This window comes from Dicentrarchus labrax, unplaced genomic scaffold (genome assembly GCF_905237075.1).
Source record: "Dicentrarchus labrax unplaced genomic scaffold, dlabrax2021, whole genome shotgun sequence".
Lineage (NCBI taxonomy): Eukaryota > Metazoa > Chordata > Actinopteri > Moronidae > Dicentrarchus > Dicentrarchus labrax.
In genome coordinates, this window is record NW_026136704.1 from 22,637,222 (window position 1) to 22,655,024 (window position 17,803).

A 17,803-nucleotide genomic window follows, 5' to 3' on the forward strand; every position below is an offset into this window, starting at 1 on the left:
AATGCATTGCTCCTTTCCATTCTAAATAAACCACATTTGTGTAAATCACATTGTTTCAGTATGATCTATTTGAACATAATATCCATATATAATAATAATAATAATAATAATAATAATAATAATAATAATAATAATAATAATATTATGCTATTACAAAACTGTGAATTTCATTTTAAAGTTCCGCTGCTCTGTTATCAACTGGTTCTCTTTATTAAGTCTGATAAAAAGAGGAAAATGGTAAGATAAATGTTATGCTCAAAGGAAACCAAGGGTGCTAAGATGAAAAGAAACCAGTCTCATTGCTGAAATTGCTCTTAGATGAAAAAGACGAATGTAAAGGGGAAGCTATTTTTTCAGAACTTTTCCATTTTTTCTGCCAGTTTGGATGGCCAGTTTCCCATGCACTACAGTTGCTGTTTCGCTAGCTCCTTCTTTTAGATTGAGGGACGGTGTAGACAGCCATACTATGTGCCATACTATGTGTCACATGTAACGTGAGGCCAGGTTCATCAATCTGTGCTGTGTGAATGGCCTTTATCCCTGCTTATGTCAACACTCAAATATACAGAAATATACTGATCAGCCATCACATTATAATATATATAGTATATATCATAATCCTTTCGTTCATGAAAATCAATATTGATTTTGGGATAATGACATGGCTGGAGAGGTAGTTTGCCTTGTTATTAAACATACTGTGAATTTATATTAACCCTTTCTCGACATTATGCACTGTTATTGACTTTGAATCTTCCGAACATAACGTTAGCTCCCTTTCTCATAGCTGAGCCAAAGGGCTCTCTGAGCGGAGGGAAGTAGAAACATTTCTCATTGCCAAGTCGTAATGGTTCGTCCTATTTACTTGAGTAGTGAACAACATTTCCATTGCATTAGAATATTATGGTATGGTAATGATTCTTCCAGGAATTAGGAAGGACCTCAAGTGTTACCAGGGAAACAGAGTTATGGCTTGTAATAAACTTTAGATTTTAATTGCAAAATGCTTGTATAGAATAATTATCCCTTTGTTTTTATGGAGGCAACAATAGCCAACTCTTTCTGCATTAAGCTTGCATTCTCTCAATTTAAATTATTTTCAAATTTAAATTTCAAAATCACTTTTCAAACAACAATATTAGCAGAATGTCAAGACAGAACTCTGTATTTTTGTTAAGAATATTGACTTTATTTAGAACACGATGGAAACTATATGACATTAAAAGGACATTAAAAAAATTACAGTGCGTTTAAAAAATATTTATTGTATAAACACTTGTAAATGTAAATTAACATTAAAATCAGCTAAGTGAAGACAGTCTTGAATGCATACGCTCTATTGCTATCTAAACTATTTCCAAACCTCAGATATCTTTGGATTGATTTTTGTTCATTAAATGTTTTTTGGTATTTTTCTCTGGTTTGAACAATATGATGAAACACTTTGGAGCAAATATACACAGTATTAGTCCAAAACTAGAGGCCAGAATGGCAAATATCTCTACAGCCACTGTAAATTTCCCAGGAGAGCTGACATACGCTGGGATAAAGGTGATCCAGACTGCACAGAATATCAGCATGCTGAATGTGATAAGCTTGGCTTCATTAAAATTATCAGGTAGTTTCCGGGCTAGGACAGCTAACCCAAAGCAAAACACAGCCAGAAGGCCTATGTACCCGAGAACAACCCAGAACCCAATAGCTGAACCTAATGCACACTCCAGGATAATCTTCTCCTTGTATATGGTTAGGTTTTTCATTGGAAAAGGGGGACTGACAACCAACCAAATAGTACATATTAAAACTTGAATGAAGGTGAAAGACACTACAGTCATTCTTTGCTGTGGAGGACCAAACCATTTCATAACATTACTACCTGGGAGTGTGGCTTTGAAGGCCATTAACACTACTATAGTTTTTCCAAGAACACAAGAGATGCAGAGGACAAAGGTGATCCCAAACGCTGTGTGGCGAAGCATGCAGGACCACTCAGAGGGTGCTCCAATGAAAGTTAATGAACATAAGAAACATAGAGTCAGGGAGAAGAGCAGCAGGAAGCTCAGCTCAGAGTTGTTGGCCCTGACAATCGGGGATGTTCTGTGATGAAAGAACACAGCCGCTGTTATAATGGCAAGACAGGCACCACCAACAGAGAATGCAGCCAGGATGATTCCTAGGACCTCGTCAAAGGAAAGAAACTCTACAGGCTTGGGGAAACAAGTGTCTCTCTCTGCATTAGGCCAGAACTCCTTGGGGCAAGGGAAACAATCAGGAGAATCTGAAAAATCAAAAAGAGCTTTTAGCGCTCATTTACTTGATGTTGTGGAAATGCATTGCAAAAAAAAAAAAAGAAAGTACCTGTAACATTGCTTATCTCTCCCTCAGGACATGGTATACATTCATAACAGCAGACGGGTTTTCCTTTCTGCAGCACTTTACGAGTTCCTGGAGTACAGCTGTCACTGCACACTGACATAGGCACCTGGACACATAAATACAAACTCACACATTTTCATGTCTTTTTCTGCAGATTTTAGGATTAATGAAGTCAGTAATGAATCAAGTCTGACTTAAAAGTCCAGTGATTAGGATTTAGTGGCTTCTGGTGGTGTAGTTCAAATGCTCAACTCCTTCATTTCACCCTCCCCTTCAAAGTGCAAAGGAGAAACTAAGGTTGCCATGAAATGTGAGAATGGCTACATCTGCAGCCAGGGTTTGGTTTGTCCATTCTGGGCTACTGTAGAAACATGATGGTTCAACATGGTGGCCTTTCTTACTTTAAGGTGATTTTACACGAATGAAAACATAGTTTAGCATATTATATTCCAATCATGCCAATGGACCCCACTAAATGTTACACTCTGCACCTTTAAAACAATACTCACATGGCAATATGTGTACAGAAACGGTTACTGGTCATTGTAACCATCTTGTTCATACTGGCTGAAGAAATGCCTTCATAAAGCCATTTCAATGTAGCTGCTGTTGTAACGTCATTGATATGTTAAATTATTGCTTTTGTGCTCCTTACTTGTGTACCACCCTCCACCCATGTGAGGTTCCTGTTGATACGGAACTCCTGGCCCACCGGCAGTGATGCATCATAGTACCCTACTGTCACCAACTCAATGCTGCCACTCTCACTTTTTTGCCAGTTCACCAGCTCGTATGTGGCCACAGGATCCCCGTTGGCATCAAATAACACATCATAACCATTTTGGGAAAAATTTACTTTCCTCAGCTGATGAAGAACCTGCGAGGAGGATGTGAAGTCATCAGTCAGTGACAGTGAGGGAGAGAAAAAGGAAAATGTCAAATCAAATACATATTACATTTAACTAAAGGTACATTACAGTGAAAAGGAATGCTTTCGGGTTTGTTTGTTTCATTTTGACTAACCTGTTTTGACTCTATCCTGGTGATTTTGTCACACTGAGTTGTAGAATTTGCATCCTGACACACTGCATTATGAATGGCATGTGCTATTGCATAAACAGCCTTGTAAACCATGTTAGTGATTCTGAGTTGAGATGTGTCAGTGTACGGGCTCTGGAGAGTCTGTATGTCTTCAGATCCATCACACACAATCTCATCTGTGGCTGCAGCTAAGAACACACAGACACAGAGGGAGGTGTTTTTTAGCCATAAAAATTATATTATATTGTTATTCTTTCTAACGTGTTTAATATTCTTTTTTTGTTTTCTTGTTTTATTTCAACTGCCAATTGTCCCTTGTAGAAAGTGATACATCTATATTTTTCAGATTTATTCATAAAATATACTTATTGTATATTACATTACAGAAACACTTTTTAAGCCATGCCTTTATTTGTTATCTGTCAAATAGTGTCTTCTTCAGTTTGGGCCTGATTGTTTTTTTCTTTACCTTTATATAGGGTCTTCCATCCCAACTCAACATAAAACAGTCAGCAGATCACAAAAAATGTCCACAACTTTCCACAATGTGTTTAAAATAAATGATCTGAAGTCACTGACAATATAAATAGACCTACACACAGGCTACTGCTACTGATAAAGGCTAGTACAAGTACATTTTAGCAGCTTTATGTATCTATATTCTACATTCATCATCTCCTCGTCCTTTTTTAAAATCAATAGATTTCCCTCTTAATAGAAATCTAAGGTTGGATCTTAAAGCACCTGCTGACTATTTAACACAGGAAGCTCCACATAAACAGACAATCAACAAAGTAACACAGCCACAAAGGCCTGTGAATGTCAACTATGTTTAAAATCAGCTTAACTTTCTCACATTCTCCCAGCCTGCAGTTGAATGCATCCTCCCAGAACTCAGTAAGCACTGGGGAGGCAGCCACTTTAGAGGGAGAGAGATCCAGCAAGAATTCTCTCAAACCTGGGATGACAGATTGCTGAATACCAAATCCGATGGCTCCAGCACAGAAGCTGAACCTCAGCATGTCTGGGTCTGTTACCCAGGCCTCACTGCCTATCCACTGGCGAGGTGGAGAAGGCTCTCGTGAAAGCTCCTCTAGCAGGATCTTCAAGTCACCAGGGGCTGTAAACGCCACAATAACCAAAGCTGTTGACCTGGAGAGAAATTAAAGTGCATTAATTATACCAATGTAAACATAAAGTGAGTGTGTTAACAAAACAAACATAAAAAATAATAAAAACAATATTGACACATAGAATGTGGTGTTGGTCTCACTGAATCTATTCCTAAAATATTATCAATAATGAATATAAGAAATAAACATATTGAAAAAAGATAATTTGATAATTTAATAAAATAATCTTCAATCTCATATTTGACTAAATGTTTTTTAGATTTGTGTGCGGAGGGTCAATGTCAGCACAGGGAACAAAAGAGCAATCAATGACCTGCGGATAACATCAGCTACTCTTTGGATCCTGCTATGTGGATGAGTCCGATAGAAAGATTCTGAGTATTCCACACAGATCCCCTCCTTCAGTGCTGCATCCAGGAAAGATGCCATCCCATTATTGCCATAGTCCGAATCCGACCGGACAGCACCTATCCAAGTCCAGCCAAAGCGTTTTACCAGCTTGGCCAGCGCGTCAGCCTGGAACTGGTCACTAGGGATTGTTCTGAAGAAACTCGGGAACTGCTGCTTATCGGACAGACATGCACAAGTGGCAAAGTGGCTCACCTGAAGGGAAATAAAAGTGTTATTCTTTAATGGGACACACAGAACATTGACATTGGCTTATATTAAAACACATAGTTTGGCATAAATTCGAAATAATTACTTGTGGAATGTTAAAGGACCCGATTACGCGCGACATGCTGATGGATGGCGTGGACCCAGACTCACCGACTATAGCCATCACTATACCAGATTGTGAGCAATTGTCAGCAGTGTAAAACACCGGGTCCAGGCCATTAGCAAGCTGGAATGCAACATGCACTGCAAGGGACACTGAGGCACACGAGTCGTGGATCTGATAACCGAGTTTGATGCCGGGCAGCAGCTCTGAGCTGTTGTTAATCTCCTTGATGGCGAAGACCATTGCACGTGAGAAGCGCAATTCACGGGAGTCAATGCTGCACACAGACACTCATGTCAATGTTCAAATTTACTGATGATAAAAACAGTTCAATTTTGTTTTACAGAAAATACACAATAAGTGAGAATTGTGATTCAGAGATATGGAAAATAACATGTTAGCTGCAGTGCATCTGTGAACCAAATACATATCACAGAGTTCCAATCCAAAGCACGGGATAAGATTTCATATTGCACATATTTAACATAGACAACTAAATAGTAATGATTTTTTTGAAAACACTACATTTTTAGTTACGAAATATAAAATGCTTATTTTTCAAATAGTCACACTGTATGCTCTATTTTTTTCCAAATATAATACCTGTCATTTGTGTGGCTCTATACCCTTTTTTGTTTTACCTTTACATGACACAAAAGCTTTGCAACACAATTGTAAGCTCATCATACACATTAAAATATTTCTATCCCCACACAGTCTAACATCCTTGTATCCACCACTTCTCCCTCTTACTAACCTCCCTGTGCACTTTAGTGGCTCAGGCTTGGTGGTGTAGTTTTGCTTGACTGTGTGCATGTAGCTGTGTATGGAGAAAACACCCCCAATAACGTAGTCACCATCCATTGAGAATGCAGGTAGACGAGTGCTACCCTGGAGCTTACATTTATCAGATGAGGCCTCAGTGCTGAACCCAGCAACAGTCCTATCCTCTGTAAGCTCAGCACTTTCTTTTAGACCATCCCCAGAGCCATTCAAGGCAAGAGCTGAATTCAACTCACACAAACCCAGAGACAGGATCAGGCCAATAAACAGAGTTGAGATCTCCATCCCTCAAGTGTCTGTGTTTTGGCATATTGTGTTTTCATTCCTTTATATAGATTTTTCGACAAAAGCTTCCCTCCTTCAATTGTACGTAAGCTTACTCTACATCAGAGAGAGAGGGAGAGAAAGAGAGAGAAGGGGGAGAGAGAGAGAGAGAGAGAGAGAGAGAGAGAGAGAGAGAGAGAGAGAGAGAGGATGCCCTTATCCAATGTTCTTTGAATATGCAATATAATTTTCATCAAGTGTCCCTGTCTGTTTTCTCATTTCATAATTGTCCTGCCATTATACCTTTTTTGTTTTTGTTTTTCCCACAAAATCCATACTTATGCTATTACGAAACTGTCTTGTGAGTTACCTGAAGTTCAGCTGCTTTATTCCAACTCATTCCATTGTGTCTGATAAAAAAGGACAAATGTTGATTAATATATATACTTAAAGGAAACCTAGGGTGCTTTAAAATGAACACAAACCAGTTTGTTTGCTGGTATTTCCCTCAGCAGAAAAAGTCAAATTGTATTTTTCCAATTTTTATCGCAATTTGGAATGGCCACATTCACATGCATGTCAGTCCTTGTCTTTGCCACGTCCTACATTAGCTTGGGGAACAGCCAAGACTCTAGCAGTCACAGACACAGTGAGGCCAAGCTTATAATTTTTTCCAAGTATGCAGATATAGTGGAGGTATTTGCTTTTGTAGTCTACAGCTTTGGCATCTTGATGGCACTGTTTGTAGTCCTGCTGAGACATTCCTTTAAGGATGACAATGGACAAGTGTATTTAGTGGCATATTGCAGTGTAGTTGGAGATTGCAACTCCCTTGTTTCACCCTCCCCTTCCAAACATGTAGGAGAAACTACAGTGGCTGCCAATTGATCCTCCTAAAAGTAACCCACTGGGCCTTTGAATGTAACTTACTAACAGAATGGATTGAGATAGAATCAAGCTGCTAAGGAAGAACTGAGTCTTTCATCATTATTGAGCAAAGGGAGTGTCCCACAGTAACAACTGCTCCTGCGCTGTTTGACACACCTCATTTGTATTCAGCCTTTTCTTTCATTTCTCTATGACATCATAGAGAAACACGGCACCACCATAGGCTAGGCTACAGTCCAGTCCACCAAAATCTAATGAATCTGTCTCGCTGGCTGCCATTGTTGTTTTAACTGGTATCACAAAGATGTGTTACAGATGCAAAGCACGCCAATTGTTACTGGCTGCAAGAACCAACACGTCTTCATCTACTCTCACCTGTTCAAGGCATCACCTTCCGATGCCGTCATTACGTCAGAGGGAATAAAAACAGACTTTATTATATATTTTACTGTAACACGACAGTGCTCATTATCCACAATTTCAACAAAAGGGTGATAGTATGATCAGTTTATCAAACAGCTGTTGAACAAGCAGAACACAAAAGTTTGAGACTTTGGCCACTTTGACAGTGCAAATAGCTGTTTCGTCGTGCCTCCCCCTGCATATTTTGACCACATATGAAAGTGGCCCAAATCAGAATTTAAAAGATCAGATTCCATGTAGCTACCCCATTCTGTGCATTCTCACCATTTAAATTGTTTTTCAGTCATACAAAAATATAGCAATAATTTCTCTCAAAGAATGTTGAGACCGGACTCAGTACTGTACATTTCTGTTATGAATTTTAACTTTATTTAGAATATGATGATGAAAAATAGGACAATCACATGTTAAAAGGACATTCAAAAATGTAATTGAAAGCTAGAAAATATTTGTATATATTATAGTTTTGTAAATATTTAAATCACCTAGGCAAAGACTGTTTGAATGTGCACAGTATGAACTGTATCTTGTCATCTTAACTGTTTCCAAACCTTGGATGGTTTAGGACTCATTTTTGTTCATTAAATGTTTCTTGGTATTTTTCTCTGGCTTAAACAATATGATGAAACACTTTGGAGCAAATATACACAGTATTAGTCCAAAACTGGAAGCCAGAATGGCAAATATCTCTACAGCCACTGTAAATTTCCCAGGAGAGCTGACATACGCTGGGATAAAGGTGATCCAGACTGCACAGAATATCAGCATGCTGAATGTGATAAGCTTGGCTTCATTAAAATTATCAGGTAGTTTCCGGGCTAGGACAGCTAACACGAAGCAAAAGGCAGCCAGAAGGCCTATGTACCCGAGTACAGCCCAGAACCCAATAGCTGAACCTAATGCACACTCCAGGATGATTCTCTCCTTGTATACTGTTAGGTTTTTCATTGGAAAAGGGGGACTGACTACCAACCAAATAATACATATTAAAACTTGAATGAAGGTGAAAGACACTACAGTCATTCTTTGCTGTGGAGGACCAAACCATTTCATAACATTACTACCTGGGAGTGTGGCTTTGAAGGCCATTAACACTACTATAGTTTTTCCAAGAACACAAGAGATGCAGAGGACAAAGGTGATCCCAAATGCTGTGTGGCGAAGCATGCAGGACCACTCAGAGGGTGCTCCAATGAAAGTTAAGGAACATAAGAAACACAGAGTCAGGGAGAAGAGCAGCAGGAAGCTCAGTTCAGAGTTGTTGGCCCTGACAATCGGGGATGTTCTGTGACGAAAGAACACAGCCGCTGTTATAATGGCAAGACAGGCACCACCAACAGAGAATGCAGCCAGGATGATTCCTAGGACCTCGTCAAAGGAAAGAAACTCTACAGGCTTGGGGAAACAAGTGTCTCTCTCTGCATTAGGCCAGAACTCCTTGGGGCAAGGGAAACAATCAGGAGAATCTGAAAAAAATCAAGAAGAGCTTTTAGCGCTCATTTACTTGATGATGCGGAAATGCATTGCAAAAAAAGAAGAAAGTACCTGTTACATTGCTAATCTCTCCCTCAGGACATGGTATACAGTCATAACAGCAGATGGGTTTTCCTTTCTGCAGCACTTTACGAGTTCCTGGACGACAGCTGTCACTGCACACTGATACAGGCACCTGGCACATAGGTACAAACAAACTCACATATTCAGGTGTGTTATGTAGCTCTTAGTATTAAGGGATGGGTTCACATTTTTTAAAGGTACAGCATGTAACATTTAGGAGGACCTACTGACAGAAATGTAATATTAATAGGTATGTTTTCATTCGTGTATAATAATCTGAATGTAGTAATCTTTCCATGACCTTAGAAGGAAACGTTTTTATCTACAGACGCCATGGATCGCCTTCCATGGTGTCCGCCACGTAGTCTACAGAAGCCCATAAAAAACAAACTAACGTTGGCTGTAGATCGGGCATTAAACATTTAAACACCTTGTTCTCATTCCCAGGTCTTGAAATAGATTAGAAATGTGGCAGTTGAACATGAGTTTGTAGAGGAGGACCTGTTTTTATTTTTAGGTCACATGAGACAACCTAGAAGTGTGGCAGTTTTTGTTATTATTTCATTTTGGGTAGATGAACCAACAGAATGAATAACTTAGTAGACTGGACGCTTCCATTTAGAAATCTATTTTAGTTTAAGGAATATGTATTTTGCAAATGAGGACAATACATTAACAAACTGAAACAATGTAGTAAAAGAAAAATACTTATATGGTGAATACACAAATTAAGGGTAAATTAAGTGAAGTTTCCCTGTTTCATTTGTTTCCACAATGTAATTTTTGCAGAAACTATTATCTATTTGGTCTCAGTTCAGTATCACATTTACGTACAAACCCATTCTAAAGTTCAGCTGATGCTTAAATTAGCTGTCAAAGTCAAACAAATAAGGTCATTACCTTTCAAACTTAGTCCTTTTGTGCAAATCCCTTCTTTTTGGTGCTACCCCTCCACCAAAAGTATTACAAAAAACTATAAAGGGGGGGATTTCAGGCTGATAATACTGTAACATACCCACTTCATTTGTCTATCTTAGACTGCTGAGGTCTCATAATATCTGAAAAGATCTCTGCACAGACAGCAGGGCCAGGAGAGACAGAGAAACAAAAACACATATTGTACCATTTGAGATCAACCAATTTGTTAAACCATTGCTTGTGGGCTCATTACTTGTGTGCCACCCTCCACCCAGGTGAGGTTCCTCTTGATACGGAACTCCTGGCCCACTGGCAATGATGCATCATAGTATCCTACTGTCACCATCTCAATGCTGCCACTCTCACTTTTTTGCCAGTTCACCAGCTCATATGTGGCCACAGGATCCCCATTGGCATCAAATGACACATCATAACCATTTTGGGAAAAATTTACTTTCTTCAGCTGAGTAAGAACCTGTGAGGATGACGTAAAGTAAAAAAGTGAGGGAAAAAATAAAGTCATATAAAATATACCAGATATAAAAAAAAAATGTAATTGGGGTTGATCACTTATTTATTTCAATTGACCTGTTTTGACTCTATCCTGGTGTTTTTGTCACACTGAGTTGTAGAACTTGCTTCCTGACACACTGCATTATGAATGGCATGTGCTATTGCATAAACAGCCTTGTAAACCATGTTAGTGATTCGGAGTTGAGATGTGTCAGTGTACAGGCTCTGGAGAGTCTGTATGTCTTCAGTTCCATCACACACACTCTTGTCGATGGCTGCACCTGAAACACACATAAGACATAGGAAGGTGTTTATTTAGCCTTGACAAATATTTTACATTAATCTGTCTTCCGTCCGTATTTATGATTCCTTTTTGCTTTTTTTGTTTTATTTAACTCGCCAAATGTGTCCTGCACAAACTCATATATCTCTCTACATTACATTGCAAATTACTATTTTGCAGAAATACCATCATATCATTTTTAAATAGCTGCTATTTCAATTTATGTCAGGCTCTGTTTTTATTTTTTACCTTTATGTATTCCAACACACTTTAACAAGAATCACTGATCACACAATTGTTTCCATTAATAAAAGGCAAAAGGTTTTCAACTTTTGTATAAATCACCAACTAATTTGACCTGTTTTAATGTCCTTCAAATTGATAAAGGAAATGAAATCACTGTAAGTATGATAGCCATATTATACCTAGATTGTTACTGATACATGCTAATAAATACAATTATTAATCTCTGTTCAGCTTAGTGATCTGAAGACTGTCTATACATTGTGTGTTTGTTTTTAGGACATCAGTGTTGGCATTGTGAAACCACTGCAGCCAGAAAACTCCACTCAGACATATAATCAACAAAACAACAGAATCACAGGGACCCAGCGGTAAATGTGAGCTATGTTAAGACACAACAGAACTGTCTCACTTTTTCCCAGCCTGCAGTTGAATGCACCCTCCCAGAACTCAGTAAGCACTGGGGAGGCAGCCACTTTAGAGGGAGAGAGATCCAGCAAGAAGTCTCTCAGACCTGGGATGACAGATTGCTGAATGCCAAATCCGATAGCTCCAGCACAGAAGCTGAACCTCAGCATGTCTGGGTTGGTTACCCAGGCCTCGCTGCCTATCCACTGGCGAGGTGGAGATGGCTCATGCGACAGCTCCTCCAGCAGGATCTTCAGGTCACCAGAGGCTGCAAATGCCACAATAACCATAGCTGTTGACCTGGAGAGACAATATGGTGCATTAAATAGAATAACAATATAAGCATAACAATTACGTTTTTAAACAATTCTTATACAGTAAACACAAAGAAAAATGAGAAATACTTCAGTTAGGGTATGTTATGAAAAAGATTTTAAAAAAGAGACTGCAAATTTGCAACAAAGAAAATAAAATAATCTTATATCTTATGTTTGCCTAAACATTGTTAATAGTTTTGTGTGCAAAGGGTCAGTGTTAACACAGGGAACAAAAGCACTATCAGTGATGTAGAGACCTGCGAATAACATCAGCCACTCTCTGGATCCTGCTACGTGGGTGGGTTCGATAGAAAGATACAGAGTATTCCACACAGATCCCCTCCTTCTGTGCTGCGTTCAGGAAAGACGCCATGCCATTATTGCCATAGTCCGAATCCGACCGGACAGCACCTATCCAAGTCCAGCCAAAGTGTTTTACCAGCTTGGCCAGCGCATCAGCCTGGAACTGGTCACTAGGGATTGTTCTGAAGAAAGCCGGGTACTGCTGCTTATTAGACAGGCATGCACAAGTGGCAAAGTGGCTCACCTAATGAAAAACAACAGTGTAACTCACGCTGACAGGCAGAAAAATCAGCACTGGCTTAACATTAAACAGAAATTGAGAGAGAAATTGAAAACATTTACCAGAGGAATGTTAAAGGACCCAATGATGCGCGACATGCTGATGGATGGTGTGGACCCAGACTCACCGACAATAGCCATCACCATACCAGACTGCGAGCAATTGTTGCCAGTGTAAAACACCGGGTCCAGGCCATTTGAAAGCTGGAAGGCCAAATGCACCGCCAAGGGCACTGCAGCACATGAGTCGTGGATCTGATAACCGAGTTTGATGCCTGGCAGCAGCTGTGTGCTGTTGTTAATCTCCTCAATGGCAAAGACCATTGCATATGAGAGGCGCAATTCACGTGAGTCAATGCTGCACACAGACACTCATGTCAATGTTCAAATTTACATATGATAAGAACAATTCCTTTCACATTTCAATAGTCAAAATCTACTTTCATCGTCTATTTTATCCTGTCAAAATTATAGGATTTTTCAAGCTTTCGAGACTGCATACAAGCTTTGAAATACAGTTGTAAGCACATCATTCAAATCAAAACATTTCTATCTACACACAGTGTAACATCATTATATCCAACACTTCTCCCTCTTACTAACCTCCCTGTGCACTTCATTGGCTCAGGCATGGTGGTGTAGTTATGCTTCACTGTGTGAACGTAGTGGTGTATGGAGAAAACACCCCCAATAACGTAGTCACCATCCATTGAGAATGCAGGTAGACGAGTGCTACCCTGGAGCTTACATGTCACTGATGAGGCCTCAGTGCTGAACCCAGCAACAGACCTATCCTCAGTAAGCCCAGCCCTTTGTTTTAGACCATTATCAATATCATTCAAGGCAAGAGCTGAATTCAGCTCACAGACACCCAGAGACAGGATCAGGCCAATGGAGAGAGCTGAGAGCTCCATCACTCAAGTGTCTGTATACAGGCATACTGTATGTGTGTTTTCACTGGTTTATATAGATTTTGAGACAAAACCTTCCTTCCTTCAATTGTACGTCACCCCTACTAATACATCAGAGAGAGGATGTCCTTACCCAATAGTATTTGAGAAACTTTTTATCAAGCCTTTCCCTTTGTCTCTTTTCTCCTCTTGAAAAATTATCATGTAAACACTAGATATATTTAAAGATTTTTCCTACCCCAACACTTTGTTTTTTAGCTCATCCAGTTAACCCTAACAAATGCAATCCTTTGTTTATGTGACTTATTCTCATCTTAAAGGACAAGTGTGTAAGATTCAGCAGCATCTACCCATGTAGTTGCAGATTACAACTGCTTTGCTTCACTCTCCCCTTCCAAGCATTAAGGGGAAAATGCAGCAGCGAAAAGTAACAAAAAATTAAAATTCTTATTTTATTTTATTTTTCTAGGTTTTTTACATTAATAAAAACATAGTTATGCATATTATCTTTAATGTCTGACAATGAATCCTAATAAATGTTACACTGAGTCTTTATATAAGTAAGATTTATTGTTCCGCTATGATATATTGGAACCAAAATGTTGAGATAGACCTCAGTGACACCAGTTGTGAATTTAGACTTTATTTAGAACATGACCAAAATTGTTCAGTTAAATAAGATAATAACATATTAATAGGACATTCAAAATATTACAGTTTGAAAATGATCTATGAATTAAGAAAAAAAGGACATTCAAAAATAATTACAAAATATATAATATGAAAAGAAAAACATGAACATGTAAATATATAAAATCAGCTAAGTGGAGACTGTGTTGAATGTGAACATAATTTCCAAAACCTCAGATGTCTTTGGATTAATTTTTGTTCATTAGATGTTTCTTGGTATTTTTCTCTGGCTTAAACAATATGATGAAACACTTTGGAGCAAATATACACAGTATTAGTCCAAAACTAGAGGCCAGAATGGCAAATATCTCTACAGCCACAGTAAATTTCCCAGGAGAGCTGACATACGCTGGGATAAAGGTGATCCAGACTGCACAGAATATCAGCATGCTGAATGTGATAAGCTTGGCTTCATTAAAATTATCAGGTAGTTTCCGGGCTAGGACAGCTAACACTAAGCAAAAGGCAGCCAGAAGGCCTATGTACCCGAGTACAGCCCAGAACCCAATAGCTGAACCTAATGCACACTCCAGGATGATTCTCTCCTTGTATACAGTTAGGTTTTTCATTGGAAAAGGGGGACTGACAACCAACCAAATAGTACATATTAAAACTTGAATGAATGTGAAAGACACTACAGTCATTCTTTGCTGTGGAGGACCAAACCATTTCATAACATTACTACCAGGGAGTGTGGCTTTGAAGGCCATTAACACTACTATAGTTTTTCCGAGAACACAAGAGATACAGAGGACAAAGGTGATCCCAAACGCTGTGTGGCGCAGCATGCAGGACCACTCAGAGGGTGCTCCAATGAAAGTTAATGAACATAAGAAACATAGAGTCAGGGAGAAGAGCAGCAGGAAGCTCAGTTCAGAGTTGTTGGCCCTGACAATCGGGGATGTTCTGTGATGAAAGAACACAGCCGCTGTTATAATGGCAAGACAGGCACCACCAACAGAGAATGCAGCCAGGATGATTCCTAGGACCTCGTCAAAGGAAAGAAACTCTACAGGCTTGGGGAAACAAGTGTCTCTCTCTGCATTAGGCCAGAACTCCTTGGGGCAAGGGAAACAATCAGGAGAATCTGAAAAAAATCAAAAAGAGCTTTTAGCGCTCATTTACTTGATGTTGTGGAAATGCATTGCAAAAAAAAAAAAAAAGAAAGTACCTGTAACATTGCTAATCTCTGCCTCAGGGCACGGTATACAGTCATAACAGCAGATGGGTTTTCCTTTCTGCAACACTTTACGAGTTCCTGGAGGACAGCTGTCACTGCACACTGATACAGGAACCTGGCACAATAGGTACAACACACACACTTATTCAAGTGTACTGTGCAACATTCCAAGCAAAAAAGGATTTTTTCAAATCTGCTAGTAAAATAATACTCACATGTCAATATGTACGTAAAGTACTTATCTTCTAAGAGAACACTATTTTTATATTAATATATATTGAAACTACTGTAACTTTCGAAGATTACCATTTTTGCACAGAATGAGGACTCTGGATTTTTGTCCCACATCGTTTACAATGTAACTATTAGAAATAGATCTCTTTAAAGCCAGTTTGGACAGGGGGAACAAGGACCAAGAACACATAGTCTACCCTTTAAGATCAAACATTTTGAAATTAAAATATGTTAAATTATTGCTTTTGTGCTCCTTACTTGTGTCCTACCCTCCACCCAGGTGATATTCTTGTTTATACGGAACTCCTGGCCCACTGGCAGTGATGCATCATAGAGCCCCACTGTCACCAACTCAATGTTGCCACTCTCACTTTTTTGCCAGTTCACCAGCTCATAGGTGGCCACAGGATCCCCGTTGGCATCAAATGACACATCATAACCATTTTGGGAAAAGTTTACTGTCTTCAGTTTTTTTTTTTTTTTTTTTTTTTTTAATTAATATTAAAATTAAAAAAAAAAAAAAAAAAAAATTTATTATTATTTTTTTTTATTTTTTTTTTTTTTTGTTATAAAAAAAATTTTTTTTTTTTTTTTTTTTTTTTTTTTTTTTTTTTTTTTTTTTTTTTTTTTTTTTTTTTTTTTTTTTTTTTTTTTTTTTTTTTTTTTTTTCCCCCCCCTTTTTTTGTTTGTTTTTTTTTTTTAATAACATTCTTTTTCACCTTTTTTTTTATTTGGGGGTTGGGTTTTTTTTGTTTAAAATTTTGGGGCGTACGTATGTCTTCAGTTCCATCACCAATCCACTAGTTTTTTTTTTTTTTTTTTTTTTTTTTTTTTTTTTTTTTTTTTTTTTTTTTTTTTTTTTTTTTTTTTTTTTTTTTTTTTTAATTTCCTTTCTTTTTTTATAAAAAAATTTTATTTTTTTTTTTTTTTTTATTTTTTATTAAATTTTTTTTTTTTTTTAATTATTTTTAAATTTTTTTTTTTTTCTTTTTTTTTTTTTTTTTTTTTTTTTTTTTTTTTTTTTTTTTTTTAAGTTTGGGTTTTTTTTTTTTTTTTTTTCCTTCTTTTTTTTAAACCATATTAGTGGGAGTTATATTTTTAAAAAAAATACACTCTTCCATTAATCTCTAAAATGTTCTCATCTTTAGAAGTAAGAACCTGTGATGATGACATAATATCTGATCTGATAACCGAGTTTGATGCCCGGCAGCAACTCTGTTCTGTTGTTAATCTCCTCAATGGCAAAAACCATTGCACGTGAGAAGCGCAATTCACGGGAGTCAATGCTGCACACAGACACTCATGTCACTGTTCAAATTGACATATGATAAGGACAATTTACAATTCTAATAGAAAAGAAAACACAATAAAGCAGAACTTCAATTCATAATTATGGGCAATATGTTATAGCTGCTCGACATCTCTGAAACAAATATATATTACACAGTTACCTGACTACCAAAATTGAAAACAAAGGATAACATATCACATTTTAAACCCTAGAATAGCAATACTTCACAAAATCTAAAGTCTTACCTTGTCTTTAGCCAGTTCAATATGTATAAATAAGTTGTTAAACACATCTATATTTGCAGTTAACAAATATAAAAAATATTTTGCATATATTTTGCAGTCACACTCAATTTTTATGAATGTATATGGCCATATTTTAATTATATATATATATATATATTTGATAAGTGTAGAATACTATACAATAGCTCCAAAACCACTGTAAGCACATTATGCATATCAAAACAATTCTATGCCCACACAGTGTAACATCCTCATATATTCACTCCTTCTCCCTCTTACTAACCTGCCTGTGCACCTCAGTGGCTCAGGCACGGTGGTGTAGTTATACTCCACTGTGTCTTTGAAGTGGCGGATGGAGAAAACACCCCCAATAACGTAGTCACCATCCATTGAGAATGCAGGTAGACGAGTGCTACCCTGGAGCTTACATTTCACAGATGAGGCCTCAGTGCTGACCCCTGCAACAGACCTACCATCTGTAAGCCCAGCCCCTTGTTTCCGACCATCCCCAGAGCCATTCAAGGCGAAGACTAAGTTCAGATCACACAAACTCAGAGACCAGATCAGGCCAATGAAGAGAGCTGAGATCTCCATCCTCCACATTTCTGTATGTGTGTTTTCACTGGTTTATATAGCTTTTGAGACAAAAGTGTCCCTCCTTAAACTATACGTCAGCAACTGTACATCAGAGGGACAATGCCCTCACCCAATGGTGTTTGACGAACTCTTTATCAAGTCCTTCCGATGGTGGGTCCCTGTCCCTGTCTCTTTTTTCTAAAGTCATGATTGTAAACACAAGATA

General features: G+C 38.0%; 2 protein-coding genes and 1 long non-coding RNA gene across 4 annotated transcripts; 1 reads left to right on the top strand and 2 right to left on the bottom strand.

Moving 5' to 3' along the window:
* Nucleotides 1–422: 422 nt before the first annotated feature.
* On the bottom strand, nt 423–17,598 carry LOC127361885 (extracellular calcium-sensing receptor-like). 2 transcript variants are annotated; one of them, XM_051396947.1, is made up of 8 exons: nt 17,285–17,598; nt 5,254–5,548; nt 4,864–5,177; nt 4,274–4,569; nt 3,400–3,605; nt 3,032–3,253; nt 2,359–2,482; nt 423–2,278 (listed from the first exon to the last, which is right to left on the bottom strand). In XM_051396947.1, exons 1-8 carry the CDS (start codon nt 17,593–17,595, stop codon nt 1,365–1,367), a joined length of 2,682 nt encoding a protein of 893 aa, XP_051252907.1. In that variant the 5' UTR covers nt 17,596–17,598; the 3' UTR covers nt 423–1,364. The 2 variants fall into 2 exon arrangements, with proteins under 2 accessions (XP_051252907.1, XP_051252908.1); XM_051396948.1 differs by lacking the exon at nt 17,285–17,598 and adding an exon at nt 6,029–6,341 and having other exon boundaries at nt 4,864–5,153.
* On the bottom strand, nt 7,972–13,372 carry LOC127361888 (extracellular calcium-sensing receptor-like). The gene is made up of 8 exons (XM_051396959.1): nt 13,054–13,372; nt 12,514–12,808; nt 12,126–12,415; nt 11,556–11,851; nt 10,693–10,898; nt 10,358–10,579; nt 9,175–9,298; nt 7,972–9,095 (listed from the first exon to the last, which is right to left on the bottom strand). The coding sequence occupies exons 1-8, from the start codon at nt 13,362–13,364 to the stop codon at nt 8,191–8,193; spliced, it is 2,649 nt and encodes an 882-aa protein (XP_051252919.1). The 5' UTR covers nt 13,365–13,372; the 3' UTR covers nt 7,972–8,190.
* Nucleotides 8,690–14,875, top strand: LOC127361896 (uncharacterized). Its single transcript, XR_007884367.1, has 2 exons — nt 8,690–8,767; nt 14,811–14,875. It is a non-coding gene; the product is annotated as an uncharacterized LOC127361896 (long non-coding RNA).
* Nucleotides 17,599–17,803: the final 205 nt, after the last annotated feature.